This window comes from Ailuropoda melanoleuca, chromosome 15, assembly GCF_002007445.2.
Source record: "Ailuropoda melanoleuca isolate Jingjing chromosome 15, ASM200744v2, whole genome shotgun sequence".
Classification (NCBI taxonomy): Eukaryota; Metazoa; Chordata; class Mammalia; order Carnivora; family Ursidae; genus Ailuropoda; species Ailuropoda melanoleuca.
The window spans coordinates 18,412,268-18,437,465 of NC_048232.1; the positions used below are offsets into that span (position 1 = coordinate 18,412,268).

The following is a 25,198-nucleotide window of genomic DNA, read 5'->3' on the forward strand; positions in this document are numbered from 1 at the left end:
TTGATTTTCTAGTGGAATCCACAGCTGACATGATTATACATTCACTTTCCAGGAGATTTTCCTTCATCTTTGATATGAAAGTGGAAAATACTTCTGAGCAGCTAGACACCAAAGGCACACAACAGGGCTTCTCATTCACAGGACCCAAACTGAGTTACTGTCTGCTAAATCACTCTTGATGAATCTTCAATGGTGATTTGAGTTTCCTGCTATCTTTAGAGTAGGACTAGGTAGAGCTTCTGGAAGTTTCAGGCTAGTTTTGGGGTTGGGGAAGTTTTATTCGCCTTAAGGGTTGAATGGAAATTCTAAGACCTATGAATAGTTTGGAGACAAGAACATAAAAAATTTAAACAAAGAGAATGGTATCTACTGGGTTCAGACCCCCTTAGTTAGGTAAGCGTTGACTGATTGTGAATGGTGGAATGCAGACTCAGAAGTGCCAATATAAATATATTATTTTATCTCCATATAACTATCTCCAAATAGTTGGAGGAAGATGGAGGAGAAAAAGAAGAGAAAAAAAGAAGTCTATGCCGAATGTTTACTATGTTTCTGGCACCATTCTAAATGCTGTCATGTGTTACCTCATTTAATTCATGCAACACCCCTGTGAGTTGGTCCTGTTACTATTCTCATTTTATAGCTGAGGAAATGACCATACAGAAAGGTTAAGTTATCTGGCTAGTATGTGGCGCACTTTGGGTGTGACTCTATTTAATCATACAGATTCCTTAATATGGATTCCAAGTCCTGACAACCTCTCAGTATTACTGTTTTCTTACAGTACAGGTCTCTTATAATCAAACTTGAAATAGGAAATGCCACCATAAAGGATTTTACTCATTCCTACTATATTATTCCTCCTTTTCTAGAACAACTGACGATACTTGTAAGTGTTTGGAAATGAAATTTTCTTTTCCCGTGTAATGATGCCATAGTTCCCATTTTATCCTTTCTGTGAAAATCACAACGCATTGATTGTCCTGCGGAACTGAGTAGTGGTCTAATTCATGGCCTTGTATTCTCCAAACCATAGGGCAACTCCGTATTTATGTTCAAAATCTAATTTAAAACTCTTTTAGCCTTCTTGGTTTCTCTAGAAATTCAGGTTTAATTCACCACGGAGGGGTTTCTACAATGTGTTTTTTAAATATATGTATTTCTGTGGGTAGGGGTTAAAGCATTTAAAATCACCTGTTCTTTGGGTTTTCCAATCCTGGCAGAAGCTAACTAGAGGAGTTACATTTCTAAGGAATGACCTAGTTATATATTGTAGTAGGTACAACTATTAGATGACTTCTTTGACATTTGATTAGGTTGCTTCCAAATGACACCACCTAAATAGAAATGTAAATGTCTTCAAGAGGAGACCTGGATCAGATTATACCCAGAGCTAAAAAGAGGTTTGCAAGTTGAATCAATGGCAGGGTCCTTTAATTAAGAAGTAAAATCCTCAACCAGATTCAACTCATTGGGCAAATTGAATTGTACCGTTCTACTACACTGCAGATGTTAAGATTATTTTAAGCTCTAAAATCTTGTGATTTGATTTTGTTATTTAAAATGTGTTGAGGGTGCCTGGGTGGCTCAGTCAGTTCAGCGTCCAGCTGTTGACTTCTGCTCAGGTCATGAGCTCAGGGTTGTGAGATGGATCCCCACTTTGGGGCTCCATGCCAATCATAGAGCCTCATTAATATTCTCTCTCTCCCTCTCTCTCTCTCTCAAAAAAAAAAATGTTGACTGAGATTAATCAAAATACGAAGACTGCATTTGCTCTTGGTTCCTCCAAATGTTCTTCCTTTTGATAAAGTGTCTTTTTAAAAACATTTTTGAAAAAGAATTCTTAATTGCTAATAATATTTAAAGTAACAGCACTCCAGAGAGCACTGATGTATTATGCAGGTGGCACTCTGCTCCTCATTTCTTATTGCTACGAATTTCGCTACACCTGGTTTCTGAAAGGCTGCATTCTTGAGTCAGAAGGTGTGTCACCATCAAAGAGATGCTGGAATAGCTACATTAAGCAGTTTGCAGAACATGATCAAGTTAATTCTGAGGTACAAATCTGCAAAGTGGTAGATTTCCAGATCAAATACAGGTAGACTTTGAATGAGCGACGATGGAATGGCGGGTCTAAATTCTGATTCTGGTGTTTAGTTTCTTATTTCTGAACATATCCCAGAACTCTTCATCCAAAGATAAAATGTTAGAACATTATTCTGATTTTTTCACTAGAATACTTCTAAGGTTATATTTTTATTATCTAGTCTGTAGTGACAGATCAAGTGTCTAGTGTTTCTTTATCATTCAGTCGAATTGTTTTTTGACTTTAATACATAAGTCATCAAAGTAACATATCTTTCATTTTTCCCCCACCTTCCCATGCTATTTTTTTTTTCATCTGCTTCTTTCACATAGATCACAGTCTTGTAAGGAAAGGGAAACTGTTATTTCCTTTTGATGGGCTATTGAATATCTTTCACTTTCTGTTTCTAAAAACTGTAAAGTATCTTGACGTTTGGTTTTATTTTTTGCTCTGTTTGGCTACTTTTCATGGTAGCACTAACTCTATTCTAAGTATATGTGTGCCATAATAATAAAAATGTCTTATACTGCAGAATGTGATTTTGAATATTCCCCTAGGATTAAGAATGTCTCCCCTAAAATTTCATCCAGAATAGGGTTTCTCAACTTTTTCTGTACATTAGAATCATTTGGTTATTCTCATCTAATTTTATTATTCCAGCTTAGAAAAATCCCAGTGGTCAGACTGCTCTTCCCACCAATTAAATCTGAACTTCTGGAGCTAGGACTCGGGCATCAATATATTTTAACCCTGCAGGTGATCCATGTAAAGTTGAGTTGTGGACAAGTGGTCTGATAGCAATGCTTCATAAATATTAAGGTGCATCAAAATCACTGGGTGAAGAGGGAGTCTTGTAAAATGCATTTTTTGCTATCATAGTTTTAGGATAGAACCCAAACCTTGGTGCTGCGTTTCTATAAGCTCTCAGATTATACAGACACCACCAGTTCACAGACCACACTCTGAGTATCAGGAGTTGAGTGAATTCTTGATTTCTTTATGCCAGAGTTACCAAAACAAGAGTGACGTAGCTTTTTTTTTTTTTTTTTTAAGATTTTGTTTATTTGACAGAGAGAGACACAGCAAGAGAGGGAACACAAGCAGGGGGAGTGGGAGAGGGAGAAGCAGGCTTCCTGCTGAGCAGGGAGCCCGATGCGGGGCTTGATCCCAGGACCCTGGGATCATGACTGAGCCAAAGACAGACGCTTAATGACAGAGCCACTCAGGCGCCCCCAAGAGTGACATATCTTACTCTGAATCCATGCATTGGTCCTCACCTATACCTCATGACTCCCATAAAACATTTTAATTGATGACAACAAATTACCTCTGTCTCCATGTAGAGAATGTGTCTTGCTCAGCAGGAATGGGGACCCTAAAGCGTTATGTCTGTTATGCCATTAATAGAAAATTGGTCCATTTTAGTTATTGCAAAATTATTTTAGTAAAGACCATTACACGTTCTGTATTTCTTTGAATCATATGAAATTGCTTATTTTTTTTTTTTTTTTTTTTTTACCATTTGACCTACAAAAATTGCAATTTCATTGTTCAATCTAATAGTTTAAAAAAATCATCGTCCAGCATAGGACAAGAAAAACCAAATCACTTTGGAATATATTTTTTCGCCTTTATGTTGATTTGTAGATAGGATTTATAGTTTGTGCTGATGATAAGACATAGAACAAAGTGATGTAGCAGACCTCTCAGAAAACACACACGTACATGACTTTCAAGACGTGCCTCCAAATACACTTTCCATTTGCCATTGGCAAAATGTTGTACCACATATCTTTCTCTGATCGATACCTTCCTTCTTTTCTGTGCTCGCCTCCTATATAATATTCTGTGGGCCCTCTTTTGTCGGACACCTAGCCTTGGGAATCTCCTGTTAGAAGAAATAAACTCTCATATACCATTATATTTTGAAACCTGTGATTTATGAGAGGCCTCAGGAGCAGGTTTTTGTTACCCAGTATTTTTTGTTACCTTTCCTGGGGCAAACATGTGTAAAGTTATTATAATTTTTTTTAGTATGACATATCTAGTGATCAAAGTTAATTGCCTTGTGCTGTTAAAACAATATATATGTCACTAGAAAATTAACTTTTATGTTGATTTGATTAGACTTAATTTCATTGATTAAGGAAGCATTTCTTACCCTACTATATGCCTGACCCATTGGTAAATGATGGATAAGGTCAACAAGAGCTAGTACCCACCATAAAGAAGCAAGTGTACAAATGGGATGACATAAAGAAATTAACTAATAATTAAATGTGGTGTGAAAAGTACAGTGATAGTCTCAGGGGAAAAAAAAACTAGGAAGGCAGAGAAAAGTGATCTAAACAAAACTGAAATAATGAGAAAGATTGTTAGAAGAGATACTTGATCCAAGTTTTGAAGTATACTTAGGATTTGTGTAGAAAAGGAATAGAAGAATGTCATTTCAGTGGAGGGACCAGCAAAGACAGAAGTTCAGTAGCATGAGACATCACGATCTATTTGGATAACTAAAGAGTTACAACATTTTATGGCTAGGGGAAAGGTGTACACAGGTGGTGGTGGATGGTGAGGTTGAGAGAGAAGTAGGGGTTTCGGCACTCATAGCCTTTTATGCCAGGCAAGGAGGTTTACTGACTTTATCCAAAGACATTGGGAGCCATTGACATCATTTAGACAGGGGAGTGCTATGAAAAGTTTGCATGTTTCGTAGGTCATTCTTGAGGGATTTTGGGGAACAAAGGGGAAAGGAGTAAGCCTGAGGCCAGGAAAACTACTTAGGAGATTGTACTAGNGTTTACTGACTTTATCCAAAGACATTGGGAGCCATTGACATCATTTAGACAGGGGAGTGCTATGAAAAGTTTTACATGTTTCCTAGGTCATTCTTGAGGGATTTTGGGAAACAAAGGGGAAAGGAGTAAGCCTGAGGCCAGGAAAACTACTTAGGAGATTGTACTACTAATCCATAAAAGAAATGGTGAGAGGCAAGAGTAGTGGCTGACAGTAAGAATAAAGAAGAGAAACTGGACATGAGAAGCACTTTCTAATGAAGTGAAGGTAACTAATATCTGATTAGATGTGTGATTTATGTGTTAGAAAGTGACCAAGATGGCTCCCAGGACTTGAGCCTAGTTATCCGGATGGATGATGATTCTGTTTAATAGGGATTACCAGAAGAGGACAGGTTTTGGGGGAGGCAATGAATTTAATTTGAGCTTATTGACTTTGAAGTATCTGTGGACCAGCCAAATGAAGATGTCCAGCAGGCACTCTTCTATGCAAATCTGAAATTCACTTGAGAAATACAAGCAAAAGATATAAATTTAGGCATCAGCAGCATAGAAATGACAGTTGAAGTTATGAGAGTGAATGAGATTACAGAAGGATAGTATAAAAATGAGAAGAGCACAGAACTAAACAGAGAACACAAAGTGTTGTTTAGAAAACTGCAAAGAAAACTGCAAAGAGAGTTAAAGAGATGGCAAGAAAACCAGTAGAGTTTACTATCACAGAAACCAAAGAGAAGAACATTTCAAGGGGGAAGTAGGGAACAATGTCAATGCTATAGACAGGCCAAGTGGAAGGAAGGAAGGAAGGAAGGAAGGAAGGAAGGAAGGAAGGAAGGAAGGAAGGGGAAGAAAGGAAGAAAAGAATAGAAAAGTGACCATGTTTAGGTAATATGTTAGCATTTGTTGGACAGTTCTACAATCCAGAGTAACACAATCCCCAGATAGAATGTGAGAAGTCCATGGGCAAAAAGGAAATTGAAGTCAACAGGGACAGGCTATTTTTTCAAGAAGTTCAGTGAAAAAGAAAGTAATGATTTCTGTTGTTAATGATGTCGCTTTATTTTAGGAGCATATTTACATGTTATAGATGTTGAGTACAAAGAAGACATAGAGAAACGAATTAAAAGATGACTAAGAGTGTTTTCATTTATCTGCAGGTAGGGATGGGTCAGTCAGCGTGGATGAGAGGAGATAGGTGGGAGGAAGAAGTTGAGGGAATTTCATCTGAGTTTCCTGCTTTCTCAGTGTAATAGGAGACAAAGTAATATGGGGAGAGTAAGTATGAGAGGTTACAGTATGGTGTGTAGTAATTGAGAGAACCCATAAAACATTTCCAAGGGGAATGGAACAAGAGGCCTCCTATTACTGTGTAAAGGGCATGTCAATGTGTATTTGGAGCCCACTAACCTTGGCAACCATTCTTAAGGTTTTGTGACTTAAATACTAAATTTTTTCATGTGTGCTTTTATTGTCAATGCTTATTTCTCATGTAATATGCTGATCTAGTTGAAGAAGGAAGGAAAAAGAAGGGAGGGAGGGAGAAGGGAAGGAAGGGAAGAAGGGTGAAAGGAAGGAAAAGGGAGAGAAAGATATGCTATTTTTAAAAAGACATAATGATTAAAGAAAGTTCAATCCATTAGATGGTAAATTTAGTTTAATCTTTTTCAACAAGTAGGTTTTCAATGACTTGCTATTCCACTAAGACTAATTTTCACCTTAGTTTTTCTGCATGCTCAAGTAATACTATGCAAGATTTTATATGTATCTTGGGTAGTAAGGACAGGGGTCCTTATTTAACACTGACTCATAATAGTGCTGTAAGTTTCTGTGACCAAATGTTATTAGTTCAGTTACAATAATGAATTAGCAACTTTTTTGGTAAAATTTCAACCATAAGTGACTTTAACACATGTTAACATTAAGTTCAACAATCACTAAAGAAAAAGTACAAAAAATGTAGAGCTAAATTTAATTAGAATTCTAAGAAATATTTGTTTAGGCTGAAGAAAAGAGAGGAGGAAAAATGGGTCACGTAGTGTATGGACACAAAGAAGAAAAATAGAAAAAATAATCAAATCCAGCTCTACCGATAATCATACTAAGTATAAAGAGAATAAACATTCCAATTAAAAGCATAGATTATCAGACTGACTTTAAAAAAGCAAGAGCCTCAATGAAGTACCATTTTACACCTGCAACAATGTCTAAAACTAAAAAAAACCAAAACATTCATACTAATGAGGATATGGTGCACCAGAAGTCTTTTACATTGCTAATCCCTTTGGAAAAGTGACAGTTCTATAAAGCTAAACGTATATCTTCCTTTTGATCCAGAAATTCCAATCCTATGTATTTATCCAAGAGAAAACATATCCACAAAAATATTCACAAGAATGTTTGTAGCAACTTTGTTCATCATTGCCAATAAAAACAGTCCAGATGTTTGGCAATAGAAAAATAAACAAGTTGAGTATATTCATATAGTGGACTACTATTCAGCACAAATAAAGAACAAACCAGTTATACATGCAATGACACAAATACATCTTAAAAACATCATGTTAGGCAAAAAGAGCCAGGCACTACAGAGTACAGACAGTATGATTCAATTTGTATGAAAATCAATACATGCGAAACTAATCTATAATAGAAATCAGCTTAGTGGTTGCCCGTCGTGGGGTGGGGTGGCGTGTGGTTAGAATTGACTGGAAAGGAGAAAAGGGAACTTTCTGGGAACATGGAAATTATTAAAATGTGTTATATTGTACACTTAAGATCTGTGCTTTTCGAGGCTGCAAGTTTTATCTCCTTTAAAAGAAAAGAGAGAAATTTTAATGTGTTTCTCATAGACTAGATACAGTGTTTTGAAAAAATCTCATGAATAAATTCTTCCAAGCCTCTTGAAATTCTCGACAAAAGAAAGGGAAAAGGCATATCCTTAGCAAACCAGCTTCTCAAATTAGTAGACATAAAATTTAGCACTTCTGGTTATGTGATTCATCTTTTGCTTGAAATTATTCTTAGAACCCTCCCATGTAGTTGCTAATAATGATAAAATTATCTGGCAATGATTGGGCTGTTTCTGTATACCAGGCACTTTTCTAAGGGTTTTGTAAGTTATCTCATTTGATGTTTACCGCACTCTATGAAGAAAGTACTATTGTCATCTCATTTTACACCTGAGGCACTGGAAGCCCTGGGATTTACGTAATCTGCTTGTATAATTGTTCCGAGGGACCCTTAATACCTGAATAATATTGACAGATTGGCAGGCATCAGAAAAATGGAAACAAAAGAAGAACCTCTGAATGAAGTCAAGGTCATGATCGTGGATGTAGAAATCTAAAAGCACTAAGAGGAAAAATAGATGAGCTACAAAATGAGATCAGTTACAAGGGAAACTTGCAAAGGAAAGTCAATTTAACTAAAAATTTTATCACTTGATTTTCTTCCATTACATGCTCTAGGTTATAAATGGGTTAGATAATATTCCGCAGGGAAAGTCGTGCGTCTGCGTGTGTTTTTAATCAAGAATGGAACACTAACATTGTAAGCACTTGTAGTTTTACTTCATTCTGAAGCTCTAAAAAAGAACAGTTTGACATCACATGTGTAAGATTTATGAATTTTGCGCAGATCTGTGCAAGACTTTGTCCAACCCATGAGCCTCTTGGTCCCCCAAAGGATATTAATGCATTGTGGAATTTATGGGCTGTAGTGTTTCATTTGAAAGCCAAGAGAAGAGTTAGTTCTCAAGTGAATAAAATTTCAGACAAGGAGTATTTCTATTTTAGTTTTACTTTATTTCTGGACTTTAATTACTGGCAAGATTTAATAGTGGATACAGATCATTTAAGCAATGTATTAAAATCTTTTCACATATGGAAGAACTGTACTTCTAAATACCAAATATCAGTGCCACCTGATATTCTGATGTAAATCCTGAGAAAAATATCAGTCCTAGAAAGAGCAAAGAGAGGTGGAAATTTAAAATCAGACACAAACTTTGAAGAAAAACCTGTCAGATTTTTTTTTCCTTCTTTCCTCTTATCTTCTTTCTTCTATTTACTTCTTTCTTTCATCTTTCCTCTTATCAAAAGGTCATAAACTTTTCTTGGAGGGCAGCAAATGAAACACATTTGCATGAGATCTTGAATATTTTTAATATGTATTTAAAATGCGTTTTAAAAATCTGTTGTCTTTACTATCTAAAGCTTACCCAAATAGCAGATTGCTTAGATAAATTTGACAATTCTCATAGCCTTTTCTATGTCTAAATATTGATCTGCATTTTATAAAGTACTAAGAAGCTAGGAACTCGTGGGTCATTCAGTGGATCAGATGAGAGTATATTATCTTTGATACTATTGATTTTTTGTGTTTCATTTATGGCTTAAAATATGTCTTCAACAGAGTAGCAAAACAACGGCCTTGATTTGATAGGCTTTTCACATGTATCTATGTACTTCCTTTTTGGGCTTTGAGGGTTTTATGATATCTTACTATCCTTTATCATTAATTCTTCTTATTTGGATACACCACGTAAGGCTGAAAAAGCTAAAGATTTGAATTCTCTTGTGCACAATACTGTATGTGTGTGAGGATAGCTGTTTGGCTTTTGTTCACTTTTGGACATGAATGAAAGAGCATAAGATATTTCTAAGACTAGAATAAGAGTTTGAGTCTTTGAACTAGATTACTCATGACCTTTAGGAATATCTCCCCCAACTCCTCACGGACTCTCATGAGCTTAGGTTTGTACCTGAAATAGGCTCAAGGTTTTCTCTGACCCAATTCTTTATGCCGGTTTCCAAGAACAATCAGGTAAACCACAAGAATGAATATTTCCAAAACTGACATCTTTGTTTACTGTCTTTTCCGAGGGATTGAAATCAATCGGAGCCATCCACCCTCGAGGCAAATGAACTAAATTTCGATGATAGAAGTTACTAACACTTGCTTACACCTTTTAAATTTCAATTTTGTGTTTGAGGTGGTCATGATTTTTAACACAGATGATCTCCTGAATTCTGTTTGTAGGTGCCCATGAGTGTGCAAACCCTGTACCATTTAATGGGGCAGTGATACCAAACTGGAAACAAATAGCGAAAGAAGTGAAAATTCTTTCAAAGCACATCAATACAGTGATCACTTCATCTTCAGATTCAACCACCTTTTAATATGCCATCATAATACTTGTTAGTAAAGAAAACAGCTAGAGTTGCAGAAAACTCGCTTAAATAATACGAAAATGGAAAAATATGTTCTCCAGAAATATTTGTGCAATTTCAGCCACTCCATTCAGATGACTGCTCTGAATCATTTGGAAATTTACACTCACTTTGGATACAAGGAAGCCTCTGTAATATTTTGGAATTGAATTTGTTGTGTTTCTCCTTAAATGGTTTGCCCTAATTACAACACAGCATAGACCCCTCAATATTTATTTTGTCTCCTGGTTAGTAATATTTTGAGAGTCTATGAAAATTGTTTATTTTGTTCAAATCATCATCCAGAAATGTCATAAAATATTTATTTGGCTAGCGACAAACTAGACTCCATACAGATTCCATTAGACATGAAACGGTGTCTTAACATCCACACCAGCACTGCAAAGGAGTGTTTTAGAAAGGAGATCATATAACTAAGCCATTATCGAAAATATAAATAAGTAATAAGTGAGAAAGTAAACATTTATGCCTCAATGAAGGCAGTGCGTGAGGTTTCAAGGTATAAATCCGGTTATGACTTTATGTTCTAGAGATTGTCAATTTACGTCCTACAAGTCAGCAATGATTTTACTGACCAGAGCTCATACTGAATAAAACACGTCTCTGGCTCTCTCGTTTCTCCCTGGGAAGGGCTGTCTTATGCCTGCTGTCTCCCCAGCAGGTTCTGGCTCACTTGGTAAGTGGCAGCCCGAGGCTCCCTCACAAGTGTCTTCCTGTTCTTCCCTTGCCTATTTTGCACACACACACACACACATGAAGTGAGGCTGAATCTTGGCATGCTGCTCATAAAAGACTACTAATCCCAGAGGTCGAACCAGATGCTGTTCGGATGGTTGGATCTGAGGGTGGGAGGGAGGGATAGATGGGGAGAGGGATGGATGGATAGATGGATGGAATTACACATGGGATCTGAAGAAAATTTCAAGGCTTCCCCTCTTGACCCAAGTTAGATATTTTTTGCCGCATATTCTCCAAAGCAGCATTTTAAATTAATCCCGTTTTCCCATGACAGTCATGTATCATACTCTTAAGAAAAATCCAAGTGCACAAAGTACAATGATACTAGCATACTTAAGAATAAGGCCAAACTTTAAAAGTAACAAAGTTAAAGGCAAAAACATAGTTTATATGGTGTCGTAAATCAGACACCATCATATGCCTCAACCTACCTCATATTAGAAATAATAATAATGCAATGGGTACATTAATTAAGTGCTTATCGTATACCAGGTATTCTCCTGGTATGCATTTCATATGTGTCCTATGGTTAATTCTCAAGCACTCCTATGGGGTAAGTTACTGTTCTTGACTCCATTGCAGAGATAAGATAACTGAAGACCAGATAAAGTAACGTATTATAACCTTATTGATTTTTATTGGAGAAATGGTCATTCCAAGAGCTGTAACACATTTTCAACAGCTCTATTTTTCTTTTTCTTTCCTCCTCTCTCCCTCCTTCCGTTCTGACAAACATGGATTTTCAGTGCATATGTTGGCAGACACTGACCTAGTCCCAGAGAAGAGACAAGTCAGACACAGCCCCTGCCCTCTTGAAGGCACAATGTTAATCCTTTAACCATATTTAAGTTAATTTTTCTTCATGTGAAATTACCAAGGATTTTTTAGAATTCTTTGCCAGAATTGATAACATGAAGTAGGCTCAGGGTGCAGACTCTGAGGCCAGACTGCTAGTGTGTGAGTCCCCTTTCCAATTTTGTTGATTTTTTTCAAAGAACCAATTTTCATTAATTTTCTCTATTATTTTTTTTATTCCTTATTTTGCTTATCTCTGCTCTCATCTTGATTATTTTCTTCCTTCGGCTAACTTTAGGTCTCGTTTGTCCTTTTCCTTCTAGTTCCTTAACTTGTCAAGTTAGGTTGTTGATTTGAGATATTCCTTGTTCTTCGCATGAGCATGAACGGCTGTAAATTCCCTCCTGAGCCCTGCTTTTGCTGCAGCCCCTAAGTTTTGGTTTTCGTGTTTTTGTTTTCATTCATATCTAACTATTTTCTAATTTCCCTGTGATTTCATGGTGATACATTGGTTGGTCAAGAGTGTGTTGCTTAATTTCCACGAATTTGTGAATGTCCAGTTTTATTTCTGTTACTGATTTCTTAACTCCATCCCACTGTGAGTGGAGAAACTTCTTTGTATGATATCTATTTTTTAAACCTGTTGAGACTTTGTCTGTGTCCTAACAGATGGTCTATCCTAAAAGGTCTTCCATGCACACTGGAAAAGAATGTGTATGTTGTCATGAGTAGAATGTTCTGTATATGTCTATTCAATCTAGTTGGTTTATTGCAGTAAGTCTGCTTTCTTTACTTATCTTCTCTCTGGTTGTTCTTTCCAATATTGAAAGTGGGACATTGAACTTTCCAACTATTATTACAGAAACATCCGTTGTCCCTTCAATTCTGTCAGTTTTTGCTTTATATTTTTGATGGTTTGTCATTAGCTACATAAATGTTTATAATTGTTCTATCTTCTTTCTGTATTGAAACCTTTTATTAATACATGGTGTCCTTCTTTGTCTCATAATCTTTTGGATTGAAAGGCTATTTAGTCTGATATTAGTATAGTTACCTCTGCTGTCTTTTAGTTATTATTTGTATGGAACATCTTTTTTCATACTTTCACTTTCAATGTATCTGTGTCTTTGTATCTGAAGTTAGTATTGTACAGACAACATATAGTTGGATCATGTGTTTTTATTCTTTCTGACAATCTGTGTCTTTTGATTGGAGACTTTAATCCACTTAAATGTAAAATAATTACTGATAAGGAAGGGCTTACTTCCTTCATTTTTGCTGTTTGTTTTCTATGTGACTTTTTTTGGCCTGTTTTCAGCATTACTGTCTTGCATGTTTAGCTGATTATTTTGTAGGGAATGTTTAAATTCCTTGACTTTTGCTTTCTCTCTCAAATAAATAAATAAATAAATAAACAAACAAATGAGCACCTGGGTGGCTCAGTCAGTTAAATGTCCAACTCTTGATTTTGGCTCAAGTCAGATCTCTCAGGGTGGAGAGATCGAGCCCCATATCAGGATCCCCACTCATTGTGGAGTCTGCTCGAGATTCTCTCTCTCCCTCTCCCCCCACACTCTCTCGTTCTCTCTCAAATGAATGAATGAATGAGTGAATGAATGAATGAATGAATAAATTAATATACCTTGCCTTTTGTCTGTATTATAGCTATTTTCTTTTTTGTTATCTTAGGGATTCTCCCTTTGACTTTGTCTTTCAAAAGTTTGATTATAATGCATCTTGGTGTGGTCTTTTTGTGTTCATTTTATTGGAGTTCCTTGAACTTCTTGGATGTTTATATTCATGTCTTTCATCAAATCTGGGAAATTTTCATCCATTATTTCTTAAAATTTTCTCTCTGCCCCTCTCTCTGTCCCTCCTTCTGGGACTCCTGCAATGTGCATGTTGATCTGCTTGATGGCCCCTTGGCTCCTTTCTCTTTCTCCTCAAAGTCAATGATTTCCACTGTCGTGACTTCCAAGTCCACTGGTTCTTTGTTCTGCCTGCTCAAATCTGCCTTTGAATCCCTCTAGTGAATTTTTCATTTCTGTTACTGTATTTTTCAGCCCCAGAATTTCTTTTTGCTTTCTTTTTAGGTTTTCTATCTCTGTATTGATATTTCCATTTTGTTCACACATTGTTTTCTTGACTCTCTCCCCATCTTCTTTTGTTTCTTTGAGCATCTTCAAGACAATTGCTTTAAAGACTGCCTATTGTACTGTCATTGGTTCTTTTTCAGGAACAGTTTCTGTTGATTTTTTTTTCCTTTGAATGAGCCATACTTTCCTGTTTCTTTGCATATTTTGTGAATTTTTGTTAAAAACTGGACATTTGAATCTAATAATGTGGTAACTCTGGAAATCAGATTCTGCCCCTGCCCTTCCCAAGGGCTTGCTGCTTTTTGATATTTGTTTATTGTTGATTGTGTTGTTTGTTGTTTTTGTTGCAGACTGTCTCTATGCTGAGGATCACCCTGAGCTGTAATCCTAATGTCTTTTCAAATCTTTTCTGAGCCTGTGCACTTTTCTGGGCATGTGCATTCACGTTCTAATTTTCGCCCATACATGCAGTTGTTTTTGAATGTCCTAGTCTTTACCGTCTAGCTCCCAAAAGTGGGAAAAAGAGAAAAATGAAGTGAGGGTGGGTGAAAAGAGCCCAGCTCTTTGAATCCCTTGGAAGTTACTTCAGCCAAAGGGGGAATAGCTTGCAACAATGGAGGAAGGCAGCATCTTTGTGCCTCTGTGATGAGAAGCACCAGTCAGTAGTCAGAACACAGATAGATCCCTGATCTTTGGAGGACGGGGTATTTTTGCCTACCCTGGCTCCTGCAGGCTACTTCAGGAACAATGTACAGCTGTCTGCCACATGACTGAGAGGTGGAGGATGGGTAGCCACTACTGTGCTAAGAGCTGACATTGACTGAAATTAACCACAATTTACAGTCCAAGCCTTTCTCTTGAAAGTTGCAAGCCTTTGATAGAGTCCAGAGTGCCAAGATAGTTGTCAGACACATTCTGCCAGTGCAGTTGTTGTCTACATTGGGAGACAGATTCCTGATACTTTACTCTCCTCCTTCTTCCCAGAATCCTCTCTGTAAGTGAATTTTTGTATAATGGATTATTGTTTAAGTTGTATATCCTTTCAACAGTGAATTTTAGGGGCGCCTGGGTGGCACAGCGGTTAAGCGTCTGCCTTCGGCTCAGGGCGTGATCCCAGCCTTATGGGATCGAGCCCCACATCAGGCTTCCTCCTCTATGAGCCTGCTTCTTCCTCTCCCACTCCCCCTGCTTGTGTTCCCTCTCTCACTGGGTGTCTCTATCTCTGTCAAATAAATAAATAAAATTTAAAAAAAAAAAAACAGTGAATTTTAGTTATGTAAGGGACAGCGTTAGGACATTGAGCTTGATTAGATTTGGAGAAGAATTAACAAGCACCAACTATGGGTCTCAAGCAGAGAATAAACAAACAATAGCAACAAAAATTTAAAGGATAGGCAGGAAGAACTGGGAAGTCGTGTTTCTTTGTTTTATCTGAAATTCTGTTATTTCACATTGACCACACATTCTGAGACGCAGTCATGTTTGCTTTTTATTAGCAAAAATCTAAAATAAGAGAAATAAATCAGTGCTTATTAAATGAGATTCAATAGACAAAAATAATGTTTAAAACAAAGACACAACTTAGTAAGGAAAAGATTAGGAATCATTGCTGTAGAACTTTTATGAATATTAAATAATTTTCTAATGGTTCAAAAATACCAATCATAGTATGCATATAAACATGGTTACCTGCTGCACATAATTTAAGATCTTTAAATACCTGAGTAGTCATCAAAGATTGCAGAATTTTAGAACAAGAAAAGACTTTAGAGATTAGCTTTATTTGGTTGACTGACTTTGGGTTGGATAATTATTACTTTAGAAATTTAATTTCTTTTTCCTGATTCCCTGAAAATGGGTATTACAGTGGAAAACATCTCAGTAAAAGTCAGGCCAAATGATACTGGTTTGTGGCATAGTGGAATATTTTGATATGCTGTGTGTTCTCTTCAGATGGTAATAAAACTATTTGAGGGTCATTTAGTGTCCATCTGTTACTCTTTTAAAGAGCATCTCAGTTTAAAACAGATTTTGAAAATTAGCCTTTGAACTCATGCATAGACTTTCTGAAAATGCCTACCTAGCCCACCAAAAGAAGCATTATACTCTTCAATATAAAATTTCGAAAAGAAGGGGCGCCTGGGTGGCACAGCGGTTAAGCATCTGCCTTCGGCTCAGGGCGTGATCCCGGCGTTATGGGATCGAGCCCCACATCAGGCTCTTGCGCTATGAGCCTGTTTCTTCCTCTCCCACTCCCCCTGCTTGTGTTCCCTCACTCGCTGGCTGTCTCTATCTCTGTCGAATAAATAAATAAAATCTTTAAAAAAATAAAAAAAAATTTCCAAAAGAAAATGAGAGAGAAACTTTCAAAAAGTAATCAATTTTTTCCATAGGTAAAAGTGCCAGTGGTTTAATGAGAAAAATCAAAGTTAAATTTATTAGATAGTTAATTCGAGTTTTAGATTTTCCACAGTACTTTCAGAATAAAGGCTATTAATTTTGTTTATTGAACTATAAATTAAAACACAATTACAAAAGTGTTTTTGAGCATTAACAGCATGGATTTTTCATTGCCTAAAGAAAGAGCATCTAACTTCTAAAACTTGGTGTCATGGAAAGGAAGAGTTGTACAGAAAGTAAAAGAAAAAATTCTGACGGTACTTTATTAAAACTGTAAACATCCCCTCTCATGAAAAGGCAAACCTGACAGCACACATGTGAATGTTCTAACAGCCGTGCCGTTCTTTCAGCTTCTACAGATGATAGTGCAGCCGAGAAGAAAGGGGGCACCCTTCATGCCGGCCTCATTGTTGGAATTCTCATCCTGGTCCTCATTATCGTAGCAGCCATTCTCGTGACCGTCTATATGTATCACCATCCAACGTCAGCAGCCAGCATCTTCTTTATTGAGGTAAGTGTCAGGCATAACACACGAAAACTATGCTGGTTGATGAACTCTGTGCATTTGCTAACACCACCTGTATTTAATATCCAGCACATGATTTCTGCATTTTGCAGTTGCAAGCAGGCAGGTTTCACACATGCGTGCACATGCACGCACGTACTGATAGATTGCTTTCATATGATAAGTTCACTTATCACAGGAGCTTTTAAAGATATAAGCTATCTTGCCTTTCACAGATCGAAAGAAAAATAGAAACCATAATGTTTTTGTCCCATTAGACCAAGTGTGTTAACCAGCTGTTCACCTGATGGTAGAATGAAATTCAGCATGTCCTAGAGGCTGCAGGACTTGGCTTAAATATATTGATCAGTAAATACTAATTGAGTATTGGCTGGATTCATAGTACAATATGCTGGGCCTGCTCTCAAGATGCTCGCAAACCATTTAGGAAAAATACAGCTTTTACGACAAAAGAACAGTAAGATATAACGGGTATGACAATAAGAGAAAGCTATGTGCCATCACCATTTTGTGTAATGTGTGTACATTTATATGTTTACATATGAGTGTGTGTGCACAGCAAGAGAACTGTGCTGAATTGGTGTTCTGTTTTCACGTATAGAATGTAGATTTAGTGCCAGTTCCCAAGAACAAGCAGGTAGGAAGACCAGGGGCTGTGCTTAAGGGTCCAAAGTCAAGCCTTGATGTCCGGAAGGCATGAAATTGGGATGCTCGGAGGGCAATGGATAAAGTTCATGCCACATTCTGTGCTCCAGACAGAATTCCTGGGACCTTCACGTGTGCAGCTATCATTCCAACATCTTAATGGGGCTACTGCTCTTCCAACCCCAAATAAAGAGTAAAGCAATGGAGGAAATCCTCCCCCTTTGAGTTTCAAACCTGTAATTTTGAAATCTTTTCAAGTTCATTGGGTGACGTGCAAAAAGGTTGCCTAGAATTTTGTTCACTTGTTGAGTGAGAAATTATAATAAATTTTAAACTACAGAATTACCTTTGCCCCCTATAATAGGGAGAGATGAGTGCTAATCCATTAAATAATTGTTCAAAAGTTCTATATGGTTCTCAGCGGTCTGCAGAATAAAGTGCAGTCTCCTTAGGTCAACATTCAAGGCCTTGGCAGTCTGGATCTTGTCGAACATTTCAATTTTTATCCCATGCACCTTCTACCTGAAGATGACAATACCATCAGATTTCACGTTTTGCTCTTCTCTATACACGTTCCAAATTTTCCATGCCACCAAGACTTTGCTCATTCTGTTTCTTCCACCAACAAAGTCCTCCCCTTCCACCCCAGTTCTTGAATTCAGGATCCAAACAGCCTTTGATGCCATGTACCCCATCAATGTCCCTGAATCATCTCTCTGTCTGGACAGCTGGACATAATCTCTCTTCCTCCTCTGAAATTCTGTCCATCATAATTCATCCATATCTCTCTATGGCATTTACCTTTCTGTTTCACATTAGAATTAACTATGTACATGATTTATTCCCCCCTACTGACTTAAAAGTTCCTTAAGATTTGGGTTAAATAACAACGTTTCTTTCAAACTATAAGAAATAAGTAATAATAAGAGGTATTCTATCAATATTTTCCGGGGGAAAAAATCCTTGGACATTTCGTACTTCCATTAAAATTTCACATATGATGTATTCCAGAAATGGCATTCTCATTTAAAATCATAATGATTGTGAGATTTTCAAGCATTACATTTAGTCGNTTTTCCGGGGGAAAAAATCCTTGGACATTTCGTACTTCCATTAAAATTTCACATATGATGTATTCCAGAAATAGCATTCTCATTTAAAATCACATGATTGTGAGATTTTCAAGCATTACATTTAGTCAGAAAGCTGTTTTTAAGTTTTGCTAATTTGCTTTCTTTGCATGGAAGAAAGTAAGAAACTTTCCTAGGTCATGAGTGTGTCCCTCCAACAGCTGACAAGTGACAAACTGTGAGGCTTCAGTGACTAACCAGACAGTAGGCTGCTGCTATAACCCCTTACTTACTGAAGCCTTTAAGTGCACTGTGCAGTCTATTTTCTGACATTGTAAAAAAGAAGATACTGTGAAATATCCAATGGTGATGGAATTGGCAACTCGCACAGTGCAGAGGACCAGGTTCACATCAGTGCATAGCAATCCCCACGGAAATACAAAGTGAGACTGAAGAATAGTGAAAGGTTTCTTTCGTTTTTGTTTTTTGTGGGTTTTTTTTTGTTTTGGTTTGATTTTTTTGGCATTTGTCTTAGAGATCATTTCGTTCTATGCCCTCATAACACAAAGGAAGAAACTGAAGCTCAAAGTAGTGGAATGATTTCTCCAAGGTCAGAGAGCCATAGTTGTAGGAAGAACTCTCTTGTCTTTCCACACACAAGTAAGCAGAGTCATTCAGCAGGTTCCTGAGCTTTTCTTCCCTTTGCCTTTTCCTTCCCGTTGGGTCGACTGCCATTTCTGCGTAAATCACTTCCTCTTTGACCCCCTGCTTGCTGTCCCCATGCAGCTCACAGTGGCTGGTCAGCAGGTGATTTCTGAAGATGATAATCATAGCTTTACTATTATTAAAGCTGACCCATGTTGACAAATTCAAAACACTGATCCATCATGACTTCACAGTTACTGTCATGCTAGACCCAGGAACTTGAAGGTTTTGAATTACTAGGTAAATTAGAGTCATTGGTGCATAAAGAGATTGAATTTACCAATATTGTGTAAATTGCTTTTCATGTTCCTCATTATACTGCTATCTGCTTTTGAAATGAAATTGATACGCTTTCTCCCATTACGAAAACAATACCTGTTCGTTACAGAAAATTTGCAGAAATGTAAAGAAGAAAAAATAGAGTCATCTTTACAGTGCGGACAGGCAGAAACAATCACTATTATTACTATTTTAATGTATTTTCTGGCTGGAGTTTTTCTATGCAGAATTAGATGTTTGCCCACTTAGGTACCTGTGATTTCACTGAAATGCAAACTGTTATTTTTTCAAATAACACTTTTCCATTTGTACACATCATTTTGATGGCTGTATACTATTCCATTAGCATTCATTCAGTAGCTTTATATTGCTTTCCTCTTATGCTGTCTAGTGGTATTCAGAAAGCACTGAGGGCCTAACATTGCCTAGAAGTAAAAAAGAGCCTTCTTGCACCCAATTTGACTATGTATTAGGTTCCTATTGCTGCTGTAACAAATTACCAAACCTAGGAACTTAAAACAATGCATGCTTATTACCTCACAGATTTGGAAGTCAGAAGTCCAGAATTAGTCTCACTGAGCTAATGAGTCTCCCTGGAGGTCAGCAGTCTAAAATTAGTCAAGGTGTCAGCAAGGCTGGTTCCTTCTAGAGGTTTCAGGAGAAGGTGTTTACCATTTTCAGCTGCTAGAGGCTGCATGCATTTCTTGACTCCTGGCCCCTTCTAATCCTCCCAACCTCTGCTCTGTCCTCACATCTACTACAACGACTCTAAATCCCTTTGCCTCCTTCTTGCGAGGCCCTTTGTGATTACATGGGGCTCATTTGGATAATCCAGGATAATCTCCCCATCTCAAACTCCTTGATTTAATCCCATCTCCAAAGTTCACTTTCCCATAGAAGGTAGCATTGATGGATTTTGGCTCTTGAGACATGGACATCTTTGGAAGGTTATCGTTCTGCCAACCACAAACAGCATCGAATGTGAGATGCGTCACACACTACCCATTAAACTGTGACAGGCCCTTGACCATAAAACACATTCCAATTTTTGCGATATTAAAATGTTACCCAGTGTGTATCTTATGTGTTTTTCATAATGAAATCCAGATTGCATCAGACGCTTGTAGGGCTTAGTTCCTGTGCTACACGACGTATACTGTGATGACATTTCATGACTTTGCCCTTGAGTGGATAGACCAGAGTTCATGCCACCAATGTCGTATTGGGGAGCATTAGGGCTCTTCCTTTTTCTTGCTGTTGTTGTTTTTGCTATTATAATTAGTTCTGTTATGACAGTAATAATGGTAATAGTGAGCAATTATTAAATTCACTAGTGGAAGTGATTTGCACTTATGACCTCATTTAATCCTCACAAAGACCCTAGGATTTATGAAGATTATCTCCATATGATAGATGAGGAAACTGAGGCACACATCATGCATTTAGCTTAGAGGTAGAGTCACAAGTTGAGCCCTGGCTCTCCAGAGACCATATCCTTAACCACTGGGCCATGCTGCCTTTCTGTGTGTAAAGGGGCTGTCCTCATGCACTGTGTAAAAATATAGGAGGATATAGATTATGTCCTTAGAGTAGATTCTCACAAGTAGAATCAAAAGAAGGAAACAAGCCATTTAATGGCACTGAAATATTGCCAAAATTATTGTCCAGATTTGTACACCAGTTTATGTAGCTATTGTTGCTTTTGTCTTTTTAGTGAAGGTAATGACAGTGGCTGTTATCTGTGTGTTTTGTTCTTGCAGAAAATATACACCAGTTACTGTACATTTCATGGACACAAACCCTCTTCCTTGTACAAAGTGCTTAAATGGGCTTTAGCTTTTTTGTGTGTTTTTTAAGATTTTATTTATTTATTTGTTTGTTTGAGAGAGAGAGAGAGCATGAGTGGGGGCGAGGAGGGGCAGAAGGAGAAGGAGAAGAAGACTCCCCACCAAGCAGGGAGCCTGACGTAGGGCTTGATCCGAGAACCCTGGGATCATGATCTGAGACAACGGCAGCTGCTTAACTGACAGAGCCACCCAGGTGCCCCTGGGCTTTAGCTTTCAAACATCATGTGTGTAGGGAAAAAAATGGGATAAAATGGGAATTAAAATCTAGAAATACATCCTTATATGGAATATGAAGTGAATGTGACCAAAGGCAATAAAATAACTAAAATGAAGAGGAAAGTAGACGAGGGTCAAGAAGTCCGTGTGATAAAGCGCCCTGTATATTGTGCAATTAAACAATTAAATTGTTCGTATCCTATGTCATCATATACAGGGTCAGGTATCAGAGTTTCATTCTCCTAAGACAGTCAGTCCTTACTCGGTCTGGTAGAATAGTCTGTTTTTCACAAACATATCTTCTATTCTTCCATCATCTTCTTCACATTTTACCCTGAACATTTTCTTTAACTTTTTACTAGATGACTTTCATTTTGTGTTTACCTGACTGACTTTTCTCATTAATTTTTTAAAAGATGCCTGAGTTTGACCAAAATCCATCATATTACACAAGAATGACTAACATACTTTAAAATCTTTTTACAAATTAGGTTTATTGTCTTGAAACAGAATAGCAGAGAACAAATATTCAAATAATCACATACACTTTAATTTTTAACACATTTTAATAAAACTACCATCTCTTTGGAAGAATTAAATATGCCTTAGATTCCACATTAATGTTTGCGGAACATTTCTAGGCATAGATTCTGTGATTTATAATAAATTTCATTGTTGCATGAATATAGGTTACAGAGATAAATGTTTGCACTGTTACTATCACATATCACAATTTAGGATTTTTAACTAAGATACATAAAATGTAATCTAACTGAAGGTCAAGAAAATAGTATTATAAAGTGGTAATTACGTGAAAAAGAATCCCCATGAAAGGATTCTGTGTGGACTATAAACAAAATGCTTTAGACTAGTAATCTTAATGAAAGAATTTATGTTGAATACTGCCCTTGATTTTTCTTAGTATTTTAAACAATGGGTGGTATTTAGACATTTATGTCCAGATTTGATTGTTCTCTACTAATAAAAATGAAGATAAATGGATAAGACCCTAATGATAAAGATGATAGATACCTTGGAAAGTAGATTCTATAAGTAAATTATTAAAGTTGTTTTGTGAAGCAAAAACTAAGAATACTTCATCATGCTGCTGATGCTGTAAAGTACTACTGAACACATCCTCACAGAAAAAGAAATCAGGACAAAGGGCTCATTTAATTAAGATGACAGAGAAGAAAACAAAAATTAGAGGCACAATGCACCCCCCCATGTCTCACGAGGACACTAAGATAATGAGGAGTTAATGGGGTTTGCCTTTATACAGAATATAATTCTTACCCTGAGGATTAGAGAAAAGACAGGGTGTAGAGCTGAGCTGTCAGTGTGGTAGCCACTAGCCCTATATGCTTATCGAGCACTTGAAATGTGACTGGTCTGGAATGAGATGCATGTAAAATACCCACTAGTTTTGACATTTACAAGGAAAGCAAGTGTAATGGCTCATTCATAATTTCTGTATTAATTACATATTAACATGAAAATATCTTGGGTATAGTGGATTAAATAAAATATATTATTAAGATTAATTAGGGGGGTGGTCCAAGATAGCAGTGCAGGAAGATCCGGAACTCACCTCCTCCAGCAGACACACTAAATCCATGGCTACACACTGAAAAATTCGCTATGAAAAAGACCTGAAAAACTGTGCAACAGCTCCTTCGCAACAAATGATAAAAAGGCCATATGGAGACAGGTAGGCGTGGAGAGGCGGTCTCACCAAAAGCCCCACCCGCAGCATGGCGACTCACAGTCAGGAGGGATCTCACAAATCCAGAGGTTCTCCCTGAGGAGCGAGGAGTTTCTGCCCCATATCAGGCACCCCAACCCTTGGCCTCTGCACCACAAAGATGAACCCCTAAAATATCTGTCTTCGAAAAACAATGGGGCTGCCATCCAGGAGCCCCAAAAGTCTGTAGGGAACCAGGATACTGAGCTTAAAGGGCTCACACACAGACTCATCACTCCAGGGTCCACCACAGAAGCAGCAATTTGAAAAGCACCTAAACTATATGTGAAGGAGATTCATTTGCTAATCTTAAAGCATCTGCTGGAGGCGAAAGAGCCTTTGGGACTCTCTAGAAATGGTGGTGCTTGTAAGCACCACTTTTGCACTCTCCCAAAATCTTGTTAGTGCCAGTGGGGGCACACAGTCCCTGCACTGTCTCACTCCTCTGCTAAAGCAAGCAGGCATGTCCCAGCCCTTTGCTCTCCCACTGCCTCACTAAAGCCAGCAGGCATGCCCAAGCCCTGTACTTTCTTGCTGCCCCACCCTTGCACTCTCCCAGGAAGCCTCAATAAATAACTGGGAAGATCACAAGTGTGTGAAGGTTAAGCAACATCTACTGAACAACCAAGGGGACTGGAGAAATCAAAGGAGAAATTGAAAAATAATTGAGACAAATGAAAATGGAAGTACAACACACTAAAATCTATGGGATGCAGCAAAGTAGTTCTAAGAGGAAAATTTTAAGTTCATAGTGAAACAGGCCCAATTCAAGAAACAAGAAAAATCTTTTAAAAATCTACCTTTACAGCTAAAGGAACTAGAAAAAGAAAAACAGAGCCTAACGTTAGTAGAAGGGAGGAAATAACAAAAACAAGAGCACAGATATGAAGTAAAGACTAAAAAGAGAGAAGGAAAGATCAGTAACCAGGTAGTTTGAAAAGATAAATAGATTTGACAAATCTTTAGCTAGACTTAGCAAGAAAAAGAGAGGGCTCAAATAAATCAGAAATAAAAGAGAAGTTACAACTGATACCACAGAAATAAAAAGAATCATAAGACACCACTGTGAACAATTATACACCAGCTCAGAAGCATGGATACATTCCTAGAAGCATATAATCCTCAAAAAGACTAAATCATGAAGAAATAGACAATCTGAATAGACCAGTTACTAGTAAGAAGATTTAATCAGTAATCAAACATCTCACAACAAACAAAAGTCCAGGATAAGACAACTTCATTGGTAAATTCTACTAAATATTTTAAGAAAATTTAATACATATCCTTCTTAAACTCTTGCAAAAAAATGAAGAGAAGGAATGCTTCCAAACTCGTTTACAAGGCTAGCAGTACCTTGATAACAAAAGCAGACAAAGACACCACAAAAAAAGAAAATTCCAGGCCAATATGCCAGTGAACATTGATGCAAAAATCCTCAACAATGTATTAGCAAACAAAATTCAACAATACATTAAAACAATCATGCACCATGATGAAGTGGGATTTGTTCCAGAGATATAAGGATGGCTCAACATTTGCAAATGAATCAACATTATACACCACATTAACAAAATGAAGCAAAAAACTGTACCATTTCAAGAGATGCAGAAAAATTATTTGACCAAATTCAACATCTGTTTATGATAAAAACTCTCAAAAAATGGCTATAGAGAGAACATACTTCAATATAATAAAGGCCATATATGACAAGGCTATAGTTAACATCATATTCAACAGGAACAAGGGAGGGATGCCCATTCTTGCCACTTTTATTCAATATAGTATTGAAAATCCTAGCCAGAGCAATTAGGCAAGAAAAAGAAATAAGAAGCATACATATTGGAAAGGAAGAAGTAAAATGGTCACTAGTTGTGGATGACATGATCTTATATACAGAAAACCCTCAAGATTCCACAAAAAAACTGTTAGAGGTAATAAACAAATTCAGTGAAGTTGTAAGATACAAAATTAATACACAAAAATATGTTGTGTTTGTATACACTAGCAACAAACTCTCAGAAAGGG

The 25,198-nt window shown here is 37.1% G+C and overlaps 1 protein-coding gene across 1 annotated transcript in view; it reads left to right on the plus strand.

Annotated features, from left to right (window-relative positions):
• Positions 1 to 25,198, plus strand: part of PLXDC2 (plexin domain containing 2) — a 450,758-nt gene that overhangs the window by 386,005 nt on the left and 39,555 nt on the right. Inside the window, exon 13 of the mRNA XM_034644246.1 lies at positions 16,492 to 16,652. Within this exon, the coding sequence (XP_034500137.1) occupies positions 16,492 to 16,652 (161 nt within the window). The remainder of the gene's footprint in view (positions 1 to 16,491; positions 16,653 to 25,198) is intronic.